The 25,544-nt window shown below is 34.7% G+C and overlaps 2 protein-coding genes across 2 annotated transcripts in view; both read left to right on the forward strand.

Annotated features, from left to right (window-relative positions):
* LOC140052634 (coiled-coil domain-containing protein 130 homolog) overlaps positions 1-25,544 on the forward strand; it is a 130,311-nt gene that overhangs the window by 14,242 nt on the left and 90,525 nt on the right. The window lies entirely within an intron of this gene.
* On the forward strand, positions 10,936-14,840 carry LOC140051273 (uncharacterized). Its single transcript, XM_072096428.1, has 7 exons — positions 10,936-11,305; positions 11,790-11,864; positions 11,963-12,779; positions 13,068-13,189; positions 13,569-13,797; positions 13,890-14,036; positions 14,191-14,840. The coding sequence occupies exons 1-7, from the start codon at positions 10,943-10,945 to the stop codon at positions 14,463-14,465; spliced, it is 2,028 nt and encodes a 675-aa protein (XP_071952529.1). The 5' UTR covers positions 10,936-10,942; the 3' UTR covers positions 14,466-14,840.

Genomic DNA, 25,544 nt, shown 5'->3' on the forward strand with positions numbered 1-25,544 from the left:
TGGTGGAGCATCTCAAAAAGTCTCTCCTTACTCATATGTCTGCAGTCAGCAGTCAAGTTACCGTCTTCTGAAACTTTCCTGAATTCTGTGTTGTAAATTAAATTGTCTTTTCTTGTATGCTCACCGATAAACGGAGACCATTCGTTCAGACCAGCCGTTATTGGAAAAGGATTTACTGCTGACTGATGCATGAGGCCTCTAGATAGTATATGCAAACTAACTCGTTCATAAAATTCTATGCAATCTACTTTTTCTTTACATTTATGAGGCTTGCCAAGTTCAGACAAAGCTGTCCTAAAATGAACCTTTCTGTTCACATCCATGATCATTATTGTGGGATGGTAACCACATATATTGCAATGCATATCTTCATTGATGTTTGATTGAGCTTCAAATGCTAAATAAGCATTCAACACCAATGTTTGATCAATTTCTATGCCCGATGTTTCGCATATCTGCTTAACAATGCTACCAGTAGCTATGTGATGATCCACGCCTGACCTAAGCCATAGGCAAACATCAAATCCAATACAAAATGAATCATTATAGTTATAAATACCAAGTTCATAATCCTTGTAATGGTAAGTCATTGAACATTGTGGGCACTTTTTGTGATACACTAATATATCGTGCAAGCCATTCATTGAAAGGAGCCTTCCAGTTCGATATGCTTTTTGAGGTGGACCTAAATTAACATTGCATTTCTGACATACTTTTTCTGACGGAACGACCTCTTTAGACCACATTCCGGTTTTTGGAATAAACTCCTTGATCTGCAATGGGATTCGTTTATGGTTGAAAATGTATATAGCTTCGTCTTTAGCCTGATCCGTGACCGTTTTGCTATTATTGTCAGTTTGTTGTGTTTGTTCGGTTTCATTTGACTTTATGATTGAATCTTGTGATAAACGCCAAAGGCACATGCCTTTATGTACACATGGAACTTTGCGTTTGCAGCATTTGCAGTCAATTGCTTTCGTTTTAGCATCATATGTACATACTACCCGTTCAAGCTGTGCATAATAGTGACTTTCGCCCTCAAAGACCGACAGATGCTGGTAACGTCCATCACTAAAGTAGGCTACAGGTGGTGTGTTATGGTATTTTGCCAAATCATTTAAGGTCTTACATTTTTCAATTGTACTAGATGACAAAGCTTTAAATGACCCTGAAACAGATAAATTTTCTAGAAAAATCTCGTCTAATGGAGTGAACGAACTATATACCGCCCGTGAAGCTTCTTGTAGATGTTGGCATTCAAAAACAGGCAAGCCGCTTGCTCCTGCAACATCCATGATAACACGACAATCTGTTAATTCACAGAAAGAAAACCTTGGATTTGGACCTATATTGGTTTTCTGGACATGACAGGGGTATGCAACACCACCATGGGAGCTCCTTCTAACAAGGAATATTCCTTTATTTACATCTATACAGATTCCTGTAACTTTGTTGGGTTTAGGTTTTTTGTTTTTTCCATATTCCATCTCATATTTTCGCTTTGAAGAGGGATCTTTACTATTGCATGTGTTATTGTCTTCCTTCCCTTCTTGTTCATCAGTAGCTGTTTCATTTATTTTGGTGTTACTATCTGCATTTTCTTTGATGTTCGTTTGCTTGTTTCCTTTATCAACATTGGTTTCACAGAAATCATGATTTTTACTTTCATTACATTCAAATCTATGAGTATCACGTAGGTGTTTCAGCATCCTGTCTCTTCTACACATTATTTTATTACACTCCGGGCAATGATAGTGATACCTATCAGTGTCCGTCTGGGGCTCATGTGGAAGTTTGCATGCTATTATCAGGAAAATGCCATAATTAATTCCATGATTTAAATGTTTTGTTTTTATATGTCTTTTTAACTTTGATTTAAACTTCCAATTGTTTAGCACACAATAATGGCATGAATGACTATCTGCTATCTCATTAATTATCCTATCTGTATCTATTAACTTTATGGAAAATGCCATGGTGTTTATACAATTAAAATTAACAATAGAGTAGAAATCAATAAACAATCAATGATTACAGTAGCCTATTCAATACAAACATTACATTACAAAATGTACCGGTACTGACAAGTGTTCCTCTTGCAAAACTTTATCAGTGGCCCTACGAATAACAAATAACCAATCAAAAGCACCTGTTAATACAAAAAAAACAATGAAAATGATGTGACTACTTATTCTAATAAAATTACATAGAATTGTAATAAAATGAAAATATTTTACTAGGATATGGATTTATTTATTATTTTATCATCAGGTTACGGTGATTGTTTTTTTATTTCAAAGTAAAATACTCAAATTCACGTTTATAGTTCATTAATTAAATTAATAGATCATAATTTTTTTTAATGTCACCAACCAAATATACAGTACACTCATCTTGACCAACTTAATTTACGACATGCATTTACATATTATGCAGATCGGAATATTATATCACTCTTAGATATGATAAATAATTACTGTATGTGATTTTAAACAAACTATTCTTGAAAAGACCTAATAATAAACAGTAAACAACATGTAGTTACCATTAGTACTTCGAAAATCTTATTTGGTTAATAATAGCTTTGAAAACAAGTAAAAACCAACATAAATAAAACAATCACTATTTGTAGTTGAATGACCGATGACAACAGTGTTCCGTTCTTTTTGCAAAATTGCATCAAAATCTCTTCAATGAAAAGCAGCCACACCTAATACAAAAAAATGATATAAAGTTTAGAATTTCCCAAATTGTATTGCAAAAGATAGGACATCAAACTAGTTAAGCACTTACTTTCACTACTTTTAGGCCCTGTCCTCCCATTAAAGAAAAGGGGAATACCCCCCCCCCCCCCACACCCTCTATTTCAAAATACTGGAGTAACCACTGGCCTAACTAGGCCCGGTACCTGATGAATAATTAGTTTGCATCTTTCAGTATGCCTAATATGCGGGAGAAAATTGCAGACTTGCTATGATCAAGCCACGTGCATAGTGGAGTAACGACTAGGCCATTAAGGGCCTAGTAATTAGTGCAGCATTTTTCTTTCATTTGTATACATCATACATGATTATTATTATTGATTAATATGGTTCAACATACCTTGATGTGCAGACTCGATAGTAGGCCTACTGTACCATACGTCTTAAATATTAATTGAATGCTTCCATAACTGAGACATTCCCTATATATTGGATAGTCTCTATATGCGGGAAAGATTTTCGACACGATGTAGCGCTAATCTTGACAAAAACTTTCCTCGTTTTGAACATTTCTGAATTTCTCTACATATTTGACAGTTTCTCTTTTATACAATTCGGAAAAATTGAATTTATTAGGCCTTGGATACTGTAGTTTCTCTAATTTGGACACAGCACTTCTCTATTCTGGAGAAATTTGTCAAAATTATATTTTTCTGCTGAAAATTTCTCTATTTTAGAAAACACTTTGGACAAATCGGATTTCTATATATTGGACAGTTTCTCTATTTTGGACACAGCCCTTCTCTATTCTGGACAAAATTTACCCATTTTGGACAAATCGGATTTCTCTATATTGGACAGCTTCTTTATTTTGGACACAGCACTTCCCCATCCTGGACAGAAATCCCCATTTTGGACCAATCGGATTTCTCTATATTGGACAGCTTCGCTATTTTAGACACAGTATTTCCCCATTCTGGACAGAAATTTCTTCATTTTGGACAAATCGGATTTCTCTATATTGGACAGCTTCTCTATTTATGACACAGCATTTCCCCATCCTGTACAGAAATGTCCCCATTTTGGACACAATATAGCGCCACCACTTCCCCATCCTGGACAGAAATTTCCCCATTTTGGACAAATCTGATTTCTCTATATGGACAGCTTGCCTATTTTTGACACAGCATAAGCCCATCCTGGACAGAAATGTCCCCATTTTGGACACGATATAGCGCCACCACTTCCCCATCCTGGACAGAAATGTCCCCATTTTGGACACGATATAGCGCCACCACTTCCCCATCCTGGACAGAAATTTCCCCATTTTGGACACGATATAGCGCCACCACTTCCCCATCCTGGACAGAAATTTCCCCATTTTGGACACGATATAGCGCCACCACTTCCCCATCTTGGACAGAAATTTCCCCATTTTGGACAAATCGGATTTCTCTATATTGGACAGCTTCCCCATCTTGGACACGATTATAGCGCCACCTATCGCTTTTGTCCTTATTCTGGACAAAATATTTCCCCATTCTGGACAGAAATTTCCCCATCTTGGACAAAATTCACCACACCTATTGGAATTACCTACCTGTCAATATAAATAACCTCACTAAAATACATATTACATTTTATGCAATGCAAAAAAAAAGAAGTTAATTCACACATTGGTTCAAAAGTTATGAATCATTTAAAGACAGGAACTTTTTGGGCATTTTTGAGACATTGGGAAAATCACGCGTAAAAAGCCCTCGGACGAATTTTGTAGGGCGATATCTAAAAAAAAAAATGTTGAGGACACCCAAAAAAAATTTTTTCTTGTACAACTCTGTTGTATCTATGGGTTTGGAAAAAATAAGAACTTTAAAATTATTAGTATAAAAGTTATAACCCTTCAAAAATGGGTTCAAATATAATTAGAAAAAGTGCCATTTTTTAAGCAAAAATCACTGTTTTTTGGGCACTTTAACGGACCATAACTTTTGAATGGATAATCCGATTTCAATCATTTAAATTGCAAAAGTTTATGTTCAGTAAGTTCCTTCTGATTAACTGAAAGAAAAAGTACCATCATTAATTTGAATTTTTACATTGGGATACCTAATTATATCGAGCAACAAGTAGTAAGGTCTAGGCTAATAATTTATCTACAGTATTTGATTAGGGATTAGGCCTACTAAATAAGGCAGCGCCTGTTTTTGTGGAATTCAGATTTTGGGGCATCTATCTAAGCCTTGGCTAGGCCTAGTGGTCGTAGTGTCTACAAGGCTAGGCCTAAGCCTGACGCGATCTATGGCTATTCATTTCGTAAGCGTTTTTTTGTTTTCGCGAATAATAACGGCGACTCCCCGGTGGTACAAGGTTAGGCCTAGACCTGACGCAATTTGTTGTTATTTATTTTCATAATTCTTTATGTTTCACTAAAATAACGACAAACCCCCGGGGCGGGGGGGGGGGGAAATACCCCGGGGGGGGGGGGGGTGAATTTGCCGACCGGCACTCCAAAAAGCTGGTGACATCCCTGAACAGATTTTCATGCCCTTATTTTATTAACCATCATAATTATAGTCCTGAAGTATTTTCGATTTTTTGAGAATTTTGATTAGAAAAAATACAGAGAAAAATGTTCACATCTTAAAGATAAATGCAATAATTCTTTTAAAATTAAATTGCATCATATCAGATAAGAATCGGAGTTATGACTAGAGCCTAAAATGAGACTTAGACTGAGACCTTGATAAATGGTTGGGTGGGTGACTATGTACAGTGTGCAGTTTTAGACAATTTAAAAAATGTTATAAGATGAATTATGTACAGTACTCCAGACCTATATACACAAAGAAATGTAATAGTGCAGCTCAATTGAAAAAAAAAAAACAATTTTACCAATAAGTGTGTGTCAAATCAACCAGTAGTGGTCTCTGCTATATATTAAATGGCACTGCCGAAGAGGAAACATTTTAGAATTGGTAGCTCCAAAGTTTAAACATGGACATTAGCCATAATAGAAAGGGCGTGGCATTTTTTGGAGGACTAATTTCTAACCTTAATATTTCAAGAATAAATAAATAATAACATTTGTTTGGTTACTAATGAATAAAAGAAGTGAAAACAGGCTAAAGCCCAAACAGACAGTAAAATGTATCATATATAGTTTAAAATTGGTGCTTGGTTTGTCTGTTTAGCATCTGAGCAATTTGGAATGAATTTTACCTCTCATGGCAATGACCATACTGATGAATTGTTAGATTCTGTCTGTCTTTATGTCAACTTAAATTTAACTTTTTGCATCTAAGCCCTCCCTATGGAGAGCACGGGCTATTGTCGGTTTATACAGGTAAGCTAGGCACGAAATAAGACTAATTCTCATTAAAATGTAATGATTAAAGTCAAAGGTCAAAACACTTTCAATCGCATTTAGTACATTATTTCTATAAGAGTAAACAGAAACATGGGTGTTTTGGAGTATTTTGACACCAAATTCCCTTGTGTATTCCTATCGATCACCAAGATTTCTCTACAATTTTGGTATAAAATATGACCAGATCAAGGGTTCAAAGGTCAAAATAGAATGTTTCTAAAGGAATTTGGTATTTTTCTTTCATTAAAGTGAATAGAAAGTTGGGCATTCCGAATAATTTGAGATATTGATATAATCCAAATTTAGGGTCAAAGTTTAAAACATGCATTTCCGGTCATTTTTTTAAAAACTTTTCCATTATAATGAATATAAATATGGGTCTTCTGAGTATTTTGACAGCAATTTCGCTTGTGTACTCCTATCGATCACCAAGATGTCTATAAAATTAAAATATGTCTAGGTCAATAGTTGAAAGGTCAAAATAGAAGGTTTTTGGTATTTTTCTTTCATTAAAGTGAATAGAAAGTTGGGCATTCTGAATAATTTGGGACAACTTTGAAGTCTCTACGGCCAGTCATTGATGAGATATTGAGATAATCCAAATTTAGGGTCAAAGGTCAAAACAGGCATTTCTGACCATTTTTTGTTAAACTTTTTCATTACAGTGAATATAAATATGGGTCTTCTGAGTATTTTGACACCAAGATTGTTTACTTACACCTACTGGTTGTCAGCATATGGTAAATAATTTTAAGAAGGCCGCCATTTTTAAAAATGGCCCAATCGGGTTGAAGCACAACGGGGAAACCCGGGGACTTTTAGTATATTGTTTCAGACAACATTAGGGACCTATCCTGAAAAATTCAGCTTTAGCATATTTATTTCTACCTCAAAGTCTAACCTGGGATTTGTTTGTCTTCCTATTATATTATATGCCAAGATAATATAGTTCTACATGCCATGTGCTTTTTTCTCTGAGAAATATTTATTATATGCCAAAAAAACGGTTTTTTCTCTATATGAAGCCTTTATTATTTAAATCTTTTAGAGAAAAATCACACATACCATAAAGCAGGTCCATTTTTTTATTTCATTTTTTAAATAAAATTGTGAAAATTACGTGAGGCTCAACTACAAAACCACCATTTTGGGATATGATGTCATCGTAAGCCAATCAAAGCTGAGATTTCCCGCGATCGGCAGAGCTCACCTTTGAATGATTTTGGATCCTGGCTATTTGATTGGTGGACGCAAATCACCCACAGCGGAATGTTTTCTCTTGCGTGTACCGGGAAGTCACATGGTCTGTCTGTACTGATGTTACTACACAAACTTAGAGCAATGAATTTGTACGAATTTCGTTAAATAAACAATTTTATATATTTTGTAAACATTTAATAACATATTTTATTGATATTTCCAATGTTGATATATAAAATAAATTACTATAAAACGTAATTATTTGTAATTGATTTAGCGAAAAACGGTGTGGTTCATACAATTGTCGACTGAGGGCGCAATTTGTTTACAACGTTCGTGGCCAAAAACGATCATTTTCGGAGATGTTTTAGACCTTATATTTCGAAAACTACAAGTCAGATTTTCGTAATTCTTTCTTTATTGGAATATTGAAACAAAATACTAACATATAATGTTTAAATTGGTTGAAAAATAACAACTTTTAATTTTGCATCGTTAATTTTCATTACCGATCAACCAAAAAAGAGAAAAATTTGAATAGATACCACAATGATAAAACTACTTTTCTACGGTAACGGGCCGATTCGGCCCTGAGACGATTCGGCCCTGGGACGATTCGGCCCGGGACGATTCGGCCCTGAGACGATTCGGCACACATTGATCGGCTTTGATATGCATTTTATAAGCATAAAATAAGCTTTTTCCCCAAACTTTATTTCCAGAGAGACTATGGGGTAGGCCTAGTACTACTGGCTGTAGTAGGGATGATGCAATAAAGCAAACATATTGAAAACATTGTCGAAAATGATCAATTTTTAGTCACGCGAACGATGTAAACAAGTTACGCCCTCTGTTGGCCGCTTGGCGAATGCACGAAATAAACAAGGTTTTCGAAGTAATAAATTGAATATAAAATTACGTTTTTTTAGTAATTTATTAGGCCTATAATTATAGTTATATCAACATTGTCAATATCAATAAAATACGGATTGTTAAACACCTTTAGGGAGCGTGCCCAAATGTTTTTACTCCGTTAATAGACGTTTAAATGCGTTAATAATATGCAAAACGTTAATGAGTTTTGCGGTCTGTACTCAGCAGAGCGTATCATGGTTAATACTGTACAATGAAATTGAATTTACTATCTAACGCGTACAACGGAAGAACAACGTCCGTTGTTTTCGTCCGTTAAACGCCGACCTAACAGATCGTTTTTATATTCGTTAAACGCTCATTTAACGGACCCTTGTACTGAAAATATCACACCACACATTACAGAGTTCAATACAATAATATCTAATAATAATATGAAGATCGACGGCAATTGCGGTAGAAAGGGCCTTGAAACTGCAGATGATGTTGTGGTAAACCGTCATTTCGACGGCAAAAAAAAAATGCTGTTAAAACAACCTTACCCAACATTAAATTATCAGCATCTACAATTCCACAATTTTTGTTGAACATTTTCAACTTATAGAACATTCCTATAATATACTCATTTTTTGTTTAGCATGCTTGACGTTAATTCCTTTTTTATTTTTTACCCCATACACTTGACCGGAAAAAAAAATGGCGAAATTGTAAACACGGATAAAACCCCGACTGTCGTATCGATAGTATCAGCATGTATAGCCTTTATGGACGATGGTATGGACCAAACAATATAGAAACCGGTCGCCGTCTATCTAGAGCTAAAACATTTACTGACTGTAGCTGCCGCGCGAGTTAAGTGTGTCCAAAAACAGAGGAGGAAACTTTGGGCGATATGACGTCACGTTATTAGCAAGCACATGGTTTTTTATCACCGCGAAGCGATGTACAACACGCACCACAGTGTTTTTGGCCAGCCTCCGTGATGCTGCTGCAAGGGTGTCATGTTTATTACAAAATACTAAAAAAACTGTGTACATTAACAATTATTGTATTACGTAAATAAATTATTACTTTAACTATCGCTGACCTCGAGTGTGTCCAAAAACAGAGGATGAAACTTTGGGCGATATGACGCCACGTTATTAGCAAGCACATGGTTTTTTATCACCGCGATGCGATGTACACACGCACCACGGTGTTTTTGGCAGCCTCCGTGATGCTGCTGCAAGGGTGTCATGTTTATTACAAAATACAAAAAAAAACTGTGTACATTAACAATTATTGTATCTATTTAGGCCTAAATGGTGTAATAGGCAAAACACTTATACAGTATATATAAAATAAATATATAAAAACAATGTGCAATTGCCTTCTTGCAGTAGGGAGGCGGCGCAAAAAAGGGAATTCCCCTACTTGCTCTCAACCAAGCGCGAATTTACTATTCAGTGCGTTCTGTTAAACGCCGAGTTAACGGACGATAGAGGACAGTATATAGAGTATGCATCATTCGAATACCCATCATTCCCGGAGTTTACTGAGTTTTTGTGTCCGTTAAACGCCGAGCTAACGGACGATAGTATTAAAATGACAGCATAATATAGAGTATAGCATCATTCCACAGGGTATATTACTGAGTTTTTGTGTCCGTTAAACGCCGAGCTAACGGACGGTAGTAATAAATGACAGATGGAGTATACAGGGCTGAAAATTAACCTTTAAACCATAGTGGCCAGCAGGGCCAGTTGAAGTTGAAGGATGGTCGCCCTTATTAAAAATGGCTGGCCCTTATTAATTTTTTGTACATTTTTTTTTTGCCCAAGGGGGGGGGGGGAATTTATCCCCACCCCTCCCAATTATATCATTTATTACTTTTGATAATTAAATTACTCTCCCCAAAATTCCTCCCTCCCCCACTCCCCTCCCACACCCACATTCACACACAATATTTTCCGTGGGGATCGTCATTGAAAAAAATCAATCCAATTTTTTGTATGGCCTGGGTAGGCCTAGATTGGGTTTCAGGAGCCTGCCTGGAGAATCCTGACCAACATGTCTTTAGCCTAGGCCTAGCTTTTCTAGCCTAGCTTGTTGGCCTAGAAATCAGACAAAAAACTACCTGTATTTCATAAATTATACAATTCTAACATGCAATAGCCATTAAAATATTGATAATAAGTTACAAAGTATCATTTTAAAATAATTAAGAAAGATATTTAAAGGACAACTGTACCGAGGACCATATTTTAAAAACGTATTAGGGGTATACATATGATTTCAGAACCATCGCGAAATCGAGGATATCGCCGCACGCGCTTGCCGTACAGCCGTCGCCGTAAATTGCTGTGACGTCACAGGTGCATCGCATAATCTACTTAATGAGTTTTCGCTGTTGTTACCATACAATAGAATAGGTACCGTCACTTCAATTGCTTATTTAACCTTTTAAATTACTTAAATTTGCCAAAATGTTTTCCTGGTATTTTGAAGAAACACTTCAATATCCAGATAGACAAAACAAACAATAAAACAATTCAACTTTTATATTTTTTACGATTTATTTAAAAAGTGTGTTTACTAGAAATGTTCGCGCTTTGCGAGAGTTGTCTATGGGACCCGAAGAGTAGCTAGTAGAAACATGACGTATGACGTTCTGGAATCATTCAACCATATCGGACTCAAAACTTTTTCTCTGCTAGCTAGCGATTTTTGGGCCGTGTGCGAGCTTCCTCCTCCTCGTGTGTGTGACGGTGGTGTGATCAACATTGTGTAGAGTAGTAGTAGAGAGAGGGAACTGAAAATGCCAGCGTGTGTTGTTTCAAATTGTCGGGAATACGAAAAAGCCCGATTAGATGGAATACCCTTTCATACCTTTCCAAATGATAAGGCGTTGGCCAGAAGATGGTTAACTGTTATTAGAAACGCTAATTTGAATCCCGGCTGTAAGCCGTCGACATACAGAACTTTGCGAGTTTGTGGAAAGCACTTCATGAAGTCAGATTACCTACCTGACCCAAAACACGATCTAGCTCCGCATCTTTACAAGCCAAAACACCGCCTGAAACCTGACGCAGTACCAAGTATATTTGCATTTAACAAACCTAGTAGTACAACTATGAGAAGTGCATTTAAAAAAAGACAGGAGGCTGGTAATCAAGAATCGGTAAGAACAATGATGAATTTACCACCAGAACAATAATATTAATAATTAGGCCTAATATATCAAAGTAAATTATAGGCCTAATAAGTTCTTTTTTCTTTTTATGTTTAGGCTAAGCCTAAAAAAAAATTAAAAATTGACTGGGCCTACTACTCTGTACATTATTAAAATATTACATTTATGATATAGGCCTAGGGATTTTAGGCTATGCCTAGCCTATAAATCCAAACAAGAAAAAATATAGCCTAGGCCTATGCTAGATAGTATTACTACTACTACTAGCTAGAGATAGGCCCTTTCTTAGTGCATTATTTTTTTTAAATGAAAAATGCTATAATGATGATTACTACTAACTAGGCCTACTAACTACTAGCCATCATTTGGTGATTGAGAACAACAACAATTAACACTAACTATAGTTTAAAAAAACAATTCTATTTTTTGTTACTGTGTAGAAATGGTATTAAAGAAAAATAAATATATTTAGTTTTTCACAGGCTCAGAATCATCGCATACATCACATGATGTCCAAGAAAAAAAATCAGTACATGGCAATGATGAGGTATGATTATTTATGGTTTATCTATCTTCACCAACTTGTGAATGCGTAGTGTATGTAATATCAAATTCTGTAAACTATATAATATTATAATTTTACAGGACTTAAATGTAAGCTTTTCATCATCACATGGAAATGAGTTGATGGGATGGATACCAGAAGAGGACAGTTCTTCTTCCTCTGAAGAAGAAATAGAAGTAGTAGATGATAATGTTACAGGAAAAGTGATAGTCAATGTTGATAGTGTGCTTGAAATGTTTAAGCGATGCCAAGAATGCGGTCAGAAGATAATATCAACAAATGTGTTATACAGGGGAGCAAAAATAATTGTACATTGGCAATGTACTGAATATCACTTTGGCAAATGGGAAAGCTGTCCAGATGTTCGTGGAATGGCAGAAATCAATTTACTTACAGCCTCTGCTATTTTGTACAGTGGAAACACATATCAAGCAATTAATAATTTTGCTAAAATTCTTGATATGCATTTTTTATCATCATCAAGTTTTTATCAAATTCAAAAATGTTATTTGTTGCCAGTCATAAATGAAGCATATAAGGAACAACAAGATGTGATGATTGCTGAACTCATTTTAAGAAGTTTGGATAATGAGACTATCTCAATTTTGGGGGACGCCCGGTCAGACTCGCCAGGGTATTCCGCAAAATATTCTACGTACTCTTTTATTGAAGAGAAAAGTGACAAAATTGTTGATGCTCGGCTGATACAAGTGACGGAATGTTCCAGCTCAGTAGCAATGGAAAAGGAAGGTTTCATCAGAAGTTTAGAGTTTTTGTTGGGTCATGGCATCAACATCAAAACAATCACAACTGACAGATCACCATCAATCAGAAAAGTTATGAAGGACGAATACTGGGAGATATCACATCAGCTTGATTGCTGGCATGTTTGTAAAGGTATGATTGATACAGTAAAATAATTTTCTAACAAACTAAAACCAAATTAAATCCTTCATTTTTTTTACTCTCATCAGTATATAAATAAGCACCATATACATATTGTACAAATGAGCATTATATGAGTTTGCTCTAATCTATCTCATCTCGCACAGTGTAATTTCAATTGACACTTCTTCTAGTCTACTAGTGTAGCACCAGCGAGTACAGTATATACTGTAATCATGTTTGTAAAGTTCATAAATTGTTTTACTAATACTATATTGTATATTTTATCAAATATTTCAGGCATTAAAAAGAAAGTCTTGGCAAGTGGTAAAAAGAAGGGAAATGAGCACCTATTATTGTGGACCAAGAGCATAACAAACCATTTGTGGTTCTGTTGTGCAACTTGTAAAGGTGATGTCCAGGTATGACCACTAGTGAATTTTTTTTTCAATCGACAGGGGTGAAGAGGAAAAGCAAAAGTAATGAAACTCTCATCTTGTGATGTGCTTAACAAGCCCTGTCAATATACTGTAAACAAAACAAAAATATATATTTATGTACATCATCATATTGATAATTGATATATAAAATACTCAAAATTAAAAAATCAGTTCTGCTTTATACTGTGTTTATTATTAATAAGTACTATATAATTAATACAGAAATAAAAATAAAGTTGTGTCCAATAAAAAATATTGCAGTACTATATAAACTGCTCTTATACTAGTATAAAAGAAAAAAGAGCACCATCATCATCATTCTCTAAATTGAGCTTTACACTATTTTTTTACTAATGTTTAGGTACTCAAAAACAGGTGGAAATCAATTTTAAATCACGTGGTAAATGTTCACAGATGGGAGGAAGATGGGATTGAGAATACCTGTGCACACAGTGCCCTAACAGAAGAAGAAGCAGAAAGCAAGATATGGCTAGAATATGATTCGCCAGCCTATGATGCTTTGAAAAAAATTGTACTGGATAAAAGATTAGATAATGATCTTGGTCAACTTGGAGAATTTAAGCATACTGGTGGGTGTGAAATGTTTTTTGTGTAGACAATAAGAATTAAACGTTAGTGTAAAACCCATTTTACTTACTCACTGCTCAATTCTTCAATTCAGGTACCTTAGAGTCCTATCATGCCTCGTACACCAAGTTTGCCCCAAAACGAATTCACTTTCATTATGGTTCTATGCAAGGCAGGACTCAGCTAGCAGTTATAGATCATAATGCTAATGTTGGCAGGAAACAGGCACAAACAATTGCAGGTAATACTTATAATGCATGTAATAAAATAATAAGACACTTTAAGTTAATATACAACATTTTATTATATTCTCTGTTCACCCATGTCTAAACTGTCTAGTCCAGCTACATAATAGGCCTATTAAAAATGATTTGTTTTTCTGAATTTAATTGTAGGTGATCTTCGATACAAAATGGTTTGCCCAAAACGGGGCGATGGATCATGGTCTGCCAAAAAAATTTATGAAGCTAAAAAATATGATTACGTTGTTGATCTGGTTGAGAAGACGCTACAGAGACGAATGGACCCAGGTATAAGGTACAGATATACAGAATCTGCAGTGCCTCTTCCAGAATTACCAAAAAACATCTCAAAGCAGGAACAACCTTCTAAAGATTTATTAATAAATGAATATTGTCAAAGAACCGAGCAAATTATGGATAATCAGTAGATGATTATGATGGTGATGATTTAAATACTGTTGTTATACAAAGTTTATTTTTCAGTTTAATCGAACAAATTATGCATCATCAGTAGCAGGCCAAGAAAAACCTTTGTATGTTCCATCAGGTGAAGGAAACTTTTCTCTAATTTTCTTGACCAAACAAGCTGGCAATACCATTCTGTTCTTGTAGCCTAGTTTTTCACCTTGTAGAATCCATTGTAGTACAACTCTGTAAGCTACAAGGCGGTATTGTCTGATAATTTAAAAAAATGAATGACTTTAGCTAAGTCTGTTAAAAATAAAAAGTGCCATGTTTTCTATATTTTGTTTTACTCACTGCTTGTTGATATCTAGTATTCTATATAGTAAATGGTTATTAGAGTGACTTTTGAAAACATGGTCATGCAAAACAGATTTAGTGGTCAAATGTATTTTTAACAAGAAATATTTCTTACAAAAAACGCCGCGTAACTTTTTGACTGGACAGTTGTAAGAACAGTCTTCATTAATCTAATATAATAGGTCGGCCAATCAAAACGCAAGTGAACAATTGGGACTTTACTAATTGTGATTTATGTCATTGGCCTGTCAGCACAGTCGTTTCTTTCTAGAATTAAACGCACAAACTTGTATTGGGAATAATGTATGTGGTTATTACTATCGCATTTAGGTATTGATAATAATAATAATATGGCTTTTGAATATATAATTACTGTCTGTAGAATAACATTTATACATTTTCGGTTCGCGATGAAAAGTTATATGAATGGATTTGTAATAGGTATTTATAATAATAGTATATGGGTTGTATTATTGCTAAGCTATCACCAAATCGCGTTATAACATTATTTCTCAGGGTTTTTTGCACCATTGATCAATACCAAACGCGTATCGGTATTATAGTTTTTAATGAATCATTACATTAATAAAAATATCCAATTAAATCAATCGCGTCAGTCCAATTCCGACTTATGTTTCAATCACATAGTTCTCTGTCTACACTGTCCCAACTAGTTTAACAAAAAAAGTGTGATGTGCCCAAATATGGTAGTGATATGCCCGAATATCGTAGTGATATGACATCGTCATGTCTATATAATATGGGCACATCATATTTAGTTTGATAGTATAGACAGAGCTTAAGGATTATATTTAAAAAATATTTATATTTATTTGTTTATAAGCCCAATTTTCCAGTCTTAATTTTACATTTTGAAAAAAAGTATTTATTTGTTTATAAGCCCAATTTTCCAGTCTTAATTTTACATTTTGAAAAAAAAGTATTTTATTTGTTGATAAGCCCAATTGTGCAGTCTTATTTTACATTTTGAACGAAAGTATTTATTTGTTGATAAGCCCAATTTTGCATTCTTATTTTACATTTTAAATGAAAGTATTTATTTGTTGATAAGCCGAATTTTCCAGTTTAATAATAATGACCCCTTCCACAGTGCTTATACCATATACATTTTACATGATATTGACCGTGGGTTCTTTACGCCTCTGATGCATTTGTTTTTATTGTACCTTTTTAATAAATTATTATATGTTTAGGCCTAATCACACCCAATTTAATGAAACGGTCAGATTCCGATTTCAATTGAACGAAAGTAGTACTGTATTTATTATTCATTGATAAGCCAAGGGTCCCATGGCGTTAGCTGATATCTTGAGCATTTGACTCTTGTGTGAACCTGTAACACAAATCATTCTTCAAAATCTAAAGAAAGAACCTCACACGTCTTTTTTGTGAGTGATACACTATGGATATGCCCACGGAAATAATATGTGGACATTGCAAACAATCATAGGCCTACAGTAACAAACATAGAATGGCTAATAAGCATAACATTCAGACTTGCTTGTTTTCTAGTGGATTTTTATTTACTTTAGCATGTAGAATAAAACTATTAACAGTGGCTATATTAATAATTATACTGATTATCCTTGATGTTATCGCGTCTAATAATAAAATATTTTGTTGTTGATAAGCCCAATTTTTCAGCCTTGATTTTACATTTTGAACGAAAGTATTTATTTGTTGATAAGCCCAATTTCCTAATAATGACCCTTCCACAGTGCATTTTACATGATATTGACCGAGGGTTTTTACGCCTCTATAGCCACTGATCAATACCATAATTAGTGTACTTTTTTAAATGAATATTGAAATGTTTCAACATACCCAATTCAAAAAAACGGTCCGTTTTCGAGTTCAATCTTTTGATTAGAGAGGTTGGAGTTTCATTTTGAACGAAAGTATTTATTTGATTGATAAGCCAAATTTCTAGTCCTAATGATTTGAGATTCAACGGGTTTTGCTTTCAATTGTATAATAATATAATTTTATATATATATATATATATATATATATATATATATATATATAAATATAATATTAAGTATAATTATGAATTCACCAACACTTTCAGGCCCGGGCCCGAGTTTGTGTAGACCAGACTTCCATGCACAGCCACATGTTAAGGAATATGAATCTCTTTATGATTTTAATATGGTTCGAAATGATATTACACAACAACAATTAGACAGCAACTGTGCAAGAGTCCAACTAATAAAATCGGAATGATCAATTAATTGAACATTTACAGCATAAGACCCATACACTAGGACAATAACGATCGACGATAAATAGACAAATGTGCATTTTTAATACATAAACTAAAAGAAATATAAACAATTCCTTTGATGAAAATTATATTTTCACACGTCCAATCAAATGACGTCATGATTAGTAAGACCAATAATTTCGTGACAATACAGCGATTTTATTGTTTTTATTTATCATGACGTCATTTGATTGGAATTTGAAAAACATTATTTTTATCAAAGACAGCATAAATGATTATCCTATAGGTCTAGAACGAAAACCTTTCTAATTTCTTTTGGTTTATGTAAAAGAAATGCATGCTTATAATATATTATCGTCCGTCGTTATCGTCATAGTGTAATTAGGCCTTTATACAAAAAAAAATAAATTGATTACGAAGTTACATGCCATTTTCACCTATCACCAAAAAACTAACCTTTTCAACACTAATTAATTGTTACGAAGCCAATTTATATTATATATTTCATTAAAACTGAACTTTACGGTAAATGAAGAGTAAGTATCAGTTAATATGAATAATATAACTAGTAGGTCTATGAACTTGCGTCCAGACACAGAACTGTAACATTACTATCATAAATGTTGAAACCACTTATAAAACCTTTTTTTAAAGAAAATATAATTGTGCTAGGAGAAGGCTAATAAACAAATAGATAATGTAGGCCTACAAACCTTTTTCTGGATTAATTAATGGAGCAGGCGTTCCTAATAATCTGCTGCTGCTACCTAGACTGATTGTTCACCTTCTGACGATAATTGATTGGACCTACCCCCCCCCCCCCCCCCCCCCACGGCATCTGATAACCAAAAAAAATTTACCAGGACTGTTTCAATGATTTAATATCTGACGGCGTATTATTATAACATTGGCCTAGATTGACAGTCATAAAAAAGAAAGTCATTGTAAATACTTCCCTTTATGTTGACAGAGCCAAAATAAAGTTTTGACCATTATCGAATGATTATTTGACAGTGACTTATTATAATACCGGCCTGGTTGACAGCAAAAACGAAGTTATTATTTATTAAACAAGATTTTACAGATTTCCGTCTACATCTCAATAATACTGTATTATCAGCAAAGGCTTTCATATAGACTCTCTTCTCCCAGACGTTTTTTGGGTCCAGCAGCTACCTATAAATTATAGTCGAGTTTCCAAATTCACAAAACTGTCAGCCTTAGATACTAAAGCTACCGCTATGAAACAGCTTATTAATGAATGTGTCCTCCTGGGACATAGCTGGCTAGAGCCGCGGCGCGAAAACAAAACATATTCTTGCTTATAGAGTAGTTCTCTTGAGTTTAACACAATGGAACTAGCGGCAAAATGAATGTATTATGTAGAAAGAATAAAAAAAATAAATAAAGGAAGAAAGATATCTTGAATAAAAAACCAGAAGCCTTACTCATTATTTAGTTGGCCATGTAGGCCCCTTGGTTTCGGAAATTGTTTCCAGTTGTGTCGATGACTTCGAAAAAATGTTGTCAAAACACTTGTATTTAAGTGTGCTTCAAGATCACAATGAGATGTAATGCACCGTAATAATAAATCGTCATCTTTTTCCATTGGAGTTGTAGTAGGCCTCTCTCTCTCTAACAAAGACATGTTTGTTGAACTTCATTGCAACATACACATTCGTCTTCCGTTGCCATTGGTGTACAAAAACCACATGTACACCAAAAACTGTCATTCAGTCTACTTACTAAAGCTGTTGGCAGGGGTGCAACTGCACTATTATTCTTCTCCTTTCTTCTGCGCTCTATCTCGGTTGGTGAGTATTGTGGTTCAAATAAATATGGTCTTGGAACAGAATAAAAAATATCGTCGTCACTTCCATACTCTTCTTCTTCTGTTTCATGCACTTCAGCCATGTTTTATCGTTATATGTGTCTATGATGAAATTAAATGAGAGTATTAAATTGGGCTATATTAAATACCGATTTGATATGCACTGCCTAGTAGGCCCTGGGTCTACCTAGTAGTATTCAATCCATCTGCCTAACCCTTCCTCTAGCTGGGCACAATATGATTATGAGTGAGGATTTCGAGTAAAATATTATTAATATTATTATAATAAGTTCATGAATTTGTAGGCGTTCATAAACGGCGGCCATGCCCCACCCATGCCATGGCCAAAGGCCCAAAATAATCAGACCCACTCTAAGCTAGTAGTAGAGTACTACTAGGCCTAGGCTGGTACTAGGTAGGCATAGTACTATACTAGGCTCTTGCGCATATCAATTAGTAGCCTATTTATTATAGGCCTAGCCAAGTAGTAGAATAGGCTTACCCAGACTCCTACTAGGACTAGGCTAGGCATATATATAAAAGAAAACAGCGGCAGCAGAGCCAGAGGGGACCTAGGCCTAGGTTAGGCCTAGTTTTGTTTTCCAAAATTGAAATTACGAGACCCTGACACAAAAACAAACATAATCTAATTTTTTTTTTAAACTTACGTGATAAGCCCACGATCAATGCTAAAAAACTTGTCTGGAAAAATTACAACTATCTCACACACGTCACACAGTTTACCACATCACCACACGTCACATACACACCACCACCACACCACACAGCAGCAGCAGAGAAAAAGTTTTGAGTCCGATATGGTTGAATGATTCCAGAACGTCATACGTCATGTTTCTACTAGCTACTCTTCGGGTCCCATAGACAAGTCTCGCAAAGCGCAAACATTTCTAGTAAACACACTTTTTAAATAAATCGTAAAAAATATAAAAGTTGAATTGTTTTATTGTTTGTTTTGTCTATCTGGATATTGAAGTGTTTCTTCAAAATACCAGGAAAACATTTTGGCAAATTTAAGTTAAAAGGTTAAATAAGCAATTGAAGTGACGGTACCTATTCTATTGTATGGTAACAACAGCGAAAACTCATTAAGTAGATTATGCGATGCACCTGTGACGTCACAGCAATTTACGGCGACGGCTGTACGGCGAGCGCGTGCGGCGATATCCTCGATTTCGCGATGGTTCTGAAATCATATGTATACCCCTAATACGTTTTTAAAATATGGTCCTCGGTACAGTTGTCCTTTAATCGTGTTTACATGTGTCACACATGCACGCACAATTTGGGGAGAGAGCTACCTTCTAGAAGATGATGACGTCACACGTCAGCACGTGTTTTGAGGAGGATTTGAGTGACCAAAATTGGTTGGAACTTTTGAAGAAATAATCCATCGATGACATAGCAACTAAGCTTTTTAAATAATAAACATTATATTTAGGCCTCCTATTAATGTTTCCTTTTAAAATTAAATATATTTTATAAACTCGTTCCATAAAAACATGCAGTAAGCATAAAAGGAACAATTATTGGTTGCTGTAAAGGAGGTATTTCTATGACACCGTACTGGATGCACTATTATGAGGCGATGAAGTAAACTCGTCCTTGAATGCAGGCAGGGGAATCCCCTTGTTTGGTACCTAACCTCGCACTGTGAGATGGAGCGCGATTAATTGCTCTCCTTGAAGGTTGTTGATCGCGCTTGCGATCCTTAAAAACGAGGGACTGCTTGTAGCTTATAACTTAGCTTATATATTATTAGCCTAGGCCAAGATTAGTTATAAAAGGTAGGTGGATGCAGATTCTGGAAGTCGCCAGACGGGTCGACCATCACACAATTAATACTCGCCCTTACCAAATAAAGGTCGCCATTGGCGACCGGGCGACCGTTAATTTTCAGCCCTGGAGTATAGCATCATTCCACAATTTACTGAGTTTTTGTGTCCGTTAAACGCCGAGTTTACGGACGATAGTGTTGAATGACAGCTGCATATAGAGTATACCATCATTCCACAGTATACTGGGTTTTTGAGTCCATTAAACGCCGAGCTAACGGACGATAGTATTGAATGACAGTATTATATAGCATCATATTCCACAGTTTTACTGAGTTTTTGAGTCCGTTAAATGCCGAGTTTACGGACGATAGTATTAAATGACAGTAGGCCTATTATATAGAGTGTAGTATCATTCTACAGTTTACTGAGTTTTTGTGTCCGTTAAACGCCGACAGCAGAGTATAGCATCATTCCACAGTATACTTATGGAGCTATACAATTTTATAGCTCCATGGTATACTGTATTGAGTTTTTGTGTCCGTTAAACGCCGAGCGATAGTATTGAATTACAATAGAGTAGCATCATTCCACAATTTACTGAGTTTTTGTGTCCGTTAAACGCCGAGCTAACGGACGATAGTATTGAATGACAGCATATAGAGTATAGCATCATTCCACAGGTTACTGAGTTTTTGTGTCCGTTAAACGCCGATCTAACGGACGATAGTATTGAATTACAGTAGAGTAGCATCATTCCACAATCTACTGAGTTTTTGTGTCCGTTAAACGCCGATCTAACGGACGATAGTATTGAATGACAGCATACAGAGTATAGCATTATTCCACAGGTTACTGAGTGTTTGTGTCCGTTAAACGCCGAGCTAACGGACGATAGTATTGAATGACAGTAGGCCTATATAGAGTAGCATTATTCCACAGTACTGAGGTTTTATGTCATACAAATAACAATAAATCTGGGGAAAAGGCAGAATCCCAGAAAGATACAGGATCTTTGGTTGCTTATGCAGATTGCAATCAGCACATTTTTTCCGTGAGAAGAATTCCTGGCGTTAAATAAAGTGTACTGTACCTTTCGAAATCCATGTTCTTCACAGTCTGAACTGATACAGTAAATTATTTTTAAAAATATTGTCTAAAGTGCAAATCTATTTGATTGTTTAATTAATGAAATGTTATGGATAAGAGTTGAAACCGTCACAAAATGGCTCAGTCAAAGCAAACTTATTTAACAATTTTAACGAGAGGAGGAGCTTATCTTTCTAGGCTTTCTTTGTTATTAATTGTTTATAGTATGTAATGTAAACAATAGCTATGCGATTGTCTGGCGGTGTACTTTTAACGAATCGTTCATGGCCTAGCTCTCTGTAGTGCGGTATTCGCGTCAATATCATGTTACATCCAGGGATAAAAAATACGTATTTTTTTTCAGGTGAAAGTCGGCTATTAGAAATTTAGACACGTGTCGCCCGATGTACCAGGCTAAAAAATACCATGAATCGGATCGTAAATACAGTAGTATGCTTAGACCTATATATTTTTATTTTACCGTGTAGGCCTAGGCCTATATATATTTTTATTTTACGGTAGGCCTAGGATATAGTATTATACATGATTATTTTAATAAATATAATTATATACGTTGTTACAACGCGTTGTAACAACAATGACCGGACTGCTAATAACCCGTTATTTTGAGTCATCATAGGATTTCACGCAACATACCATAACAAGGACTTTTAATAACGCGTTGGAATCATCGTTACGCAACACTGAACAGTATGTCCGGTCTCCCGTTAATTACGCGTTAAACAATGGAGTGATAACAACAGCATAGTAGCTAGTAAAGGGAGGGCTTGATATGCCTCACTGAACACGCCCAACCCCATTTAAATTGGCTTGCATATAACGGTAAAAGTTGCGTTACAACAAGTTTAACGGAGTAAAAACATTTGGGCACGCTCCCTTAAAAACTTGATAAATACCCAAAAAATGTATATGGGTGTTTCCATAAATTAAGGGGCCAGTGGGTATTTTAGTATTGGTGATAGTTAGTTTGCTGTTTACTCTAAATTGGTAATAGTTATTTAAAAAATGATTTTATCATATGATAGAACAATAATATGGGTTAATACTATTACATGTTGGAAAAAAAAAATTGCAAAAAAAAATGATTTTTAAAAAAAATATATCGTGGTGTCTAGCTCATTTTATTAAAATATGTGTGACATTTAAATACACTGACATATCAGAGTTTAAAAAATATACTACAGCAATAGTTATTTTGTATTTATTTATCATCACAATAGAGTACAAAGCAACGTTAAATATAAGCTAATTACAATTTCCCACGATTTTTTGTTTTCCACACAACGGTCCGCGACGTCCAGCATCACAACGTAACATTTCGTGTCTCACTTTGTTACGTTGTTAGTACGATCTTTATTAGTGAACAGACACAAGAAGTACCACTATAATGACGAAAATCGAATTACATTCACTACAACAGATCACTGAAATTTACCTTACACAATGTTCTACAAAATGGCGATTTTATTTAGTCAGTTACAGACGAAAAACTATTTTTTTAGAACATTTCGTGTCTCGTATATTCGTTACGTAGTTATTCATAGACCATCGGTGGTAAACGCCGCGAGAGCTATTTCTGAAGTTGAAGGTCACGTGATTCAAGAAGCAGGCGAACTAAAGTCTCGGCGAAAAAATCATTGCTAGGATCCGCGCTAATTTCGAGTTACAGCGGTAGAGACTTTTCGTGTCCCTCTGTTACGTTGTTTCAACTGTTACGTTGTAAATAACTTCTACGCGCTTCATTGCATGTAAGTTTTGTGTATTTTTATTTTGTTAGTTTTTAGAATTTAGAAAATAGTGGGTTATAATGAAAAATACAAGAAAATTAAACGCCAAAACTATCTTCGTACTCTACGTCAACATCATAGTCAAAAACTGGGTGTCGTATACACAATGAGACACGGTTACGTTGGTAGTTTGTTGATACTATATAGTTGATATTTGTTTTAATGTGGTAGGAATGTTGTTTATCTCATAGCAGCTTCATAATGTATACTCAATAAACAGATATGTCTATAATTGATTAATATTTAACAAATTAATGAGCAAAATTGCAAAACATTTTCCACTAGGCAGGTTACAGCGTAACATCGTAGAAGATACGCCGTGTCTTGTTACGTAGTGTACTAGACCTTATACTGGTGTAGTATTTTGCAAATAATTAGCAATTAGTTACCATAAAATCTTTAAATTTTACATTATGTGTTTGCTATTTGGTTATTGCTTCTATATGACACAGAAAAATAAAAATTTATTTAATTATTGTCACAAGAAATAGGGATAAAAGTCCATAGTTTACAACCACTTTCAGAATAAAAACAAATTCGTCGTTTTTGACTATTCTATTTGTTACAGTAGGAAAAAAAAGAATTGTATTTGGTTCATTTCAGTTATAATAAAAAACATATTACACAAAATAATGTGTAATATTAGTACATAATTTTGTTTATTTATTTAACGTTGCTATTCGACAAGATAAAATATGAATTAAATGTTTACTATAATATACATTTAAAATACCCTCCACTATAGTGAGCGAGTCCAAGCAACTTGGTTGTCGCGTATGCGCGCCTATCATATTTGGGCGATTTCACTTGATGTGTAGGGAATATTTAACTTGTTTCAATTACAATCTACGGAAGATATACTAAGGTTTTATAAATTTAATAATAATTAATAACTTTATTTAAATTGATAAAAACAATTACATATAATATAAACGCAAGGCTGTGGATAACAATTTATTATGAACGAAATCAAATCAAAACAACAAAGAACAATAGGTTCTCCTAATAGTAATAGGATAGTATTACCACGTGCTTGGGCAATGAACTCTGCTCCACATTGCGATAAGTTTATTTTTAGCTGGCTCGGCGACTCCGAAGCTGAAAGGGGTGACTGGTATTTCTACAGGTCTGTACGATAATTATTAAGGGTTTTCCGAAATATCACGTGCTTGGCTAATGAGCTCTCCTCCACATTGAGATCGCGTTTATTTTTTAGCTGACTCGGCGACTCCGGCGGTATTTCTACAGCGAGAGTGTATATACTCCATGTACGATGATTATTAATAGGGTTTTCCGAAACACCACGTGCTTGGCTAATAAAATTCTCCTCCAAATTGAGATCGCGTTTATTTTTAGCTGTTCAGTTTGATGGACCTTTATTTTTTAATTTTTATTGAAAACCAACGTGATTGCTGGCTCGGCGACTCCCGGTGCTCAAATTGGGTGACTGGTATTATTTCGGTCATGGTTCGGTGAACCTTTATTTTGTTGGCCAAAACCCACATGCTTGCTTCGTCGGCTCCCTACAAAGAGATCGCGCTTAGTTTAATGGGGAACCTTTATTTACTCTTCGTTTTAAATATATTCCATAGACTTCAACATTATAACTAGTCTACTGTTTTCCCCGATGTGGTTTAAAAACAATTATAAAAGAATGAGAAATAAAGTCAACAGACATTTTACAACATTTAAAAATAATACGTAAAAAACATTTATACCCAGTATAACTAAGACAAAATTATCAGTAACATATTAATTTTATTATAATAATAAAATGATAATAATAAATATTTGATGAATAAAATTAATATTTTAAACTAATAATCTGAAAAGAAAGCAATAGTTTTAGTCAAATCAATTTATGAGCATAACTCAAGAAAGACAAATATATACAGTGTTCATTTATTGTTTTATAATTAATAATAATAAATATTATAATCCATCAACATAAGATAAGAAAACACTTTCTTTAGTAT

The sequence above is a fragment of the Antedon mediterranea genome, chromosome 6 (genome assembly GCF_964355755.1).
Source record: "Antedon mediterranea chromosome 6, ecAntMedi1.1, whole genome shotgun sequence".
In the NCBI taxonomy this organism is placed as follows: Eukaryota; Metazoa; Echinodermata; class Crinoidea; order Comatulida; family Antedonidae; genus Antedon; species Antedon mediterranea.

What these genes read in the sequence shown, in the direction of transcription:
- LOC140051273 (XM_072096428.1), top strand. Translation starts at nt 10,943, where the DNA reads ATGCCAGCGTGTGTTGTTTCAAATTGTCGGGAATACGAAAAAGCCCGA. An exon ending in TTGCTGGCATGTTTGTAAAG is followed by an intron (nt 12,780 to 13,067) that starts GTATGATTGATA and finishes CAAATATTTCAG; the next exon opens with GCATTAAAAAGAAAGTCTTG. An exon ending in TGGAGAATTTAAGCATACTG is followed by an intron (nt 13,798 to 13,889) that starts GTGGGTGTGAAA and finishes TCTTCAATTCAG; the next exon opens with GTACCTTAGAGTCCTATCAT.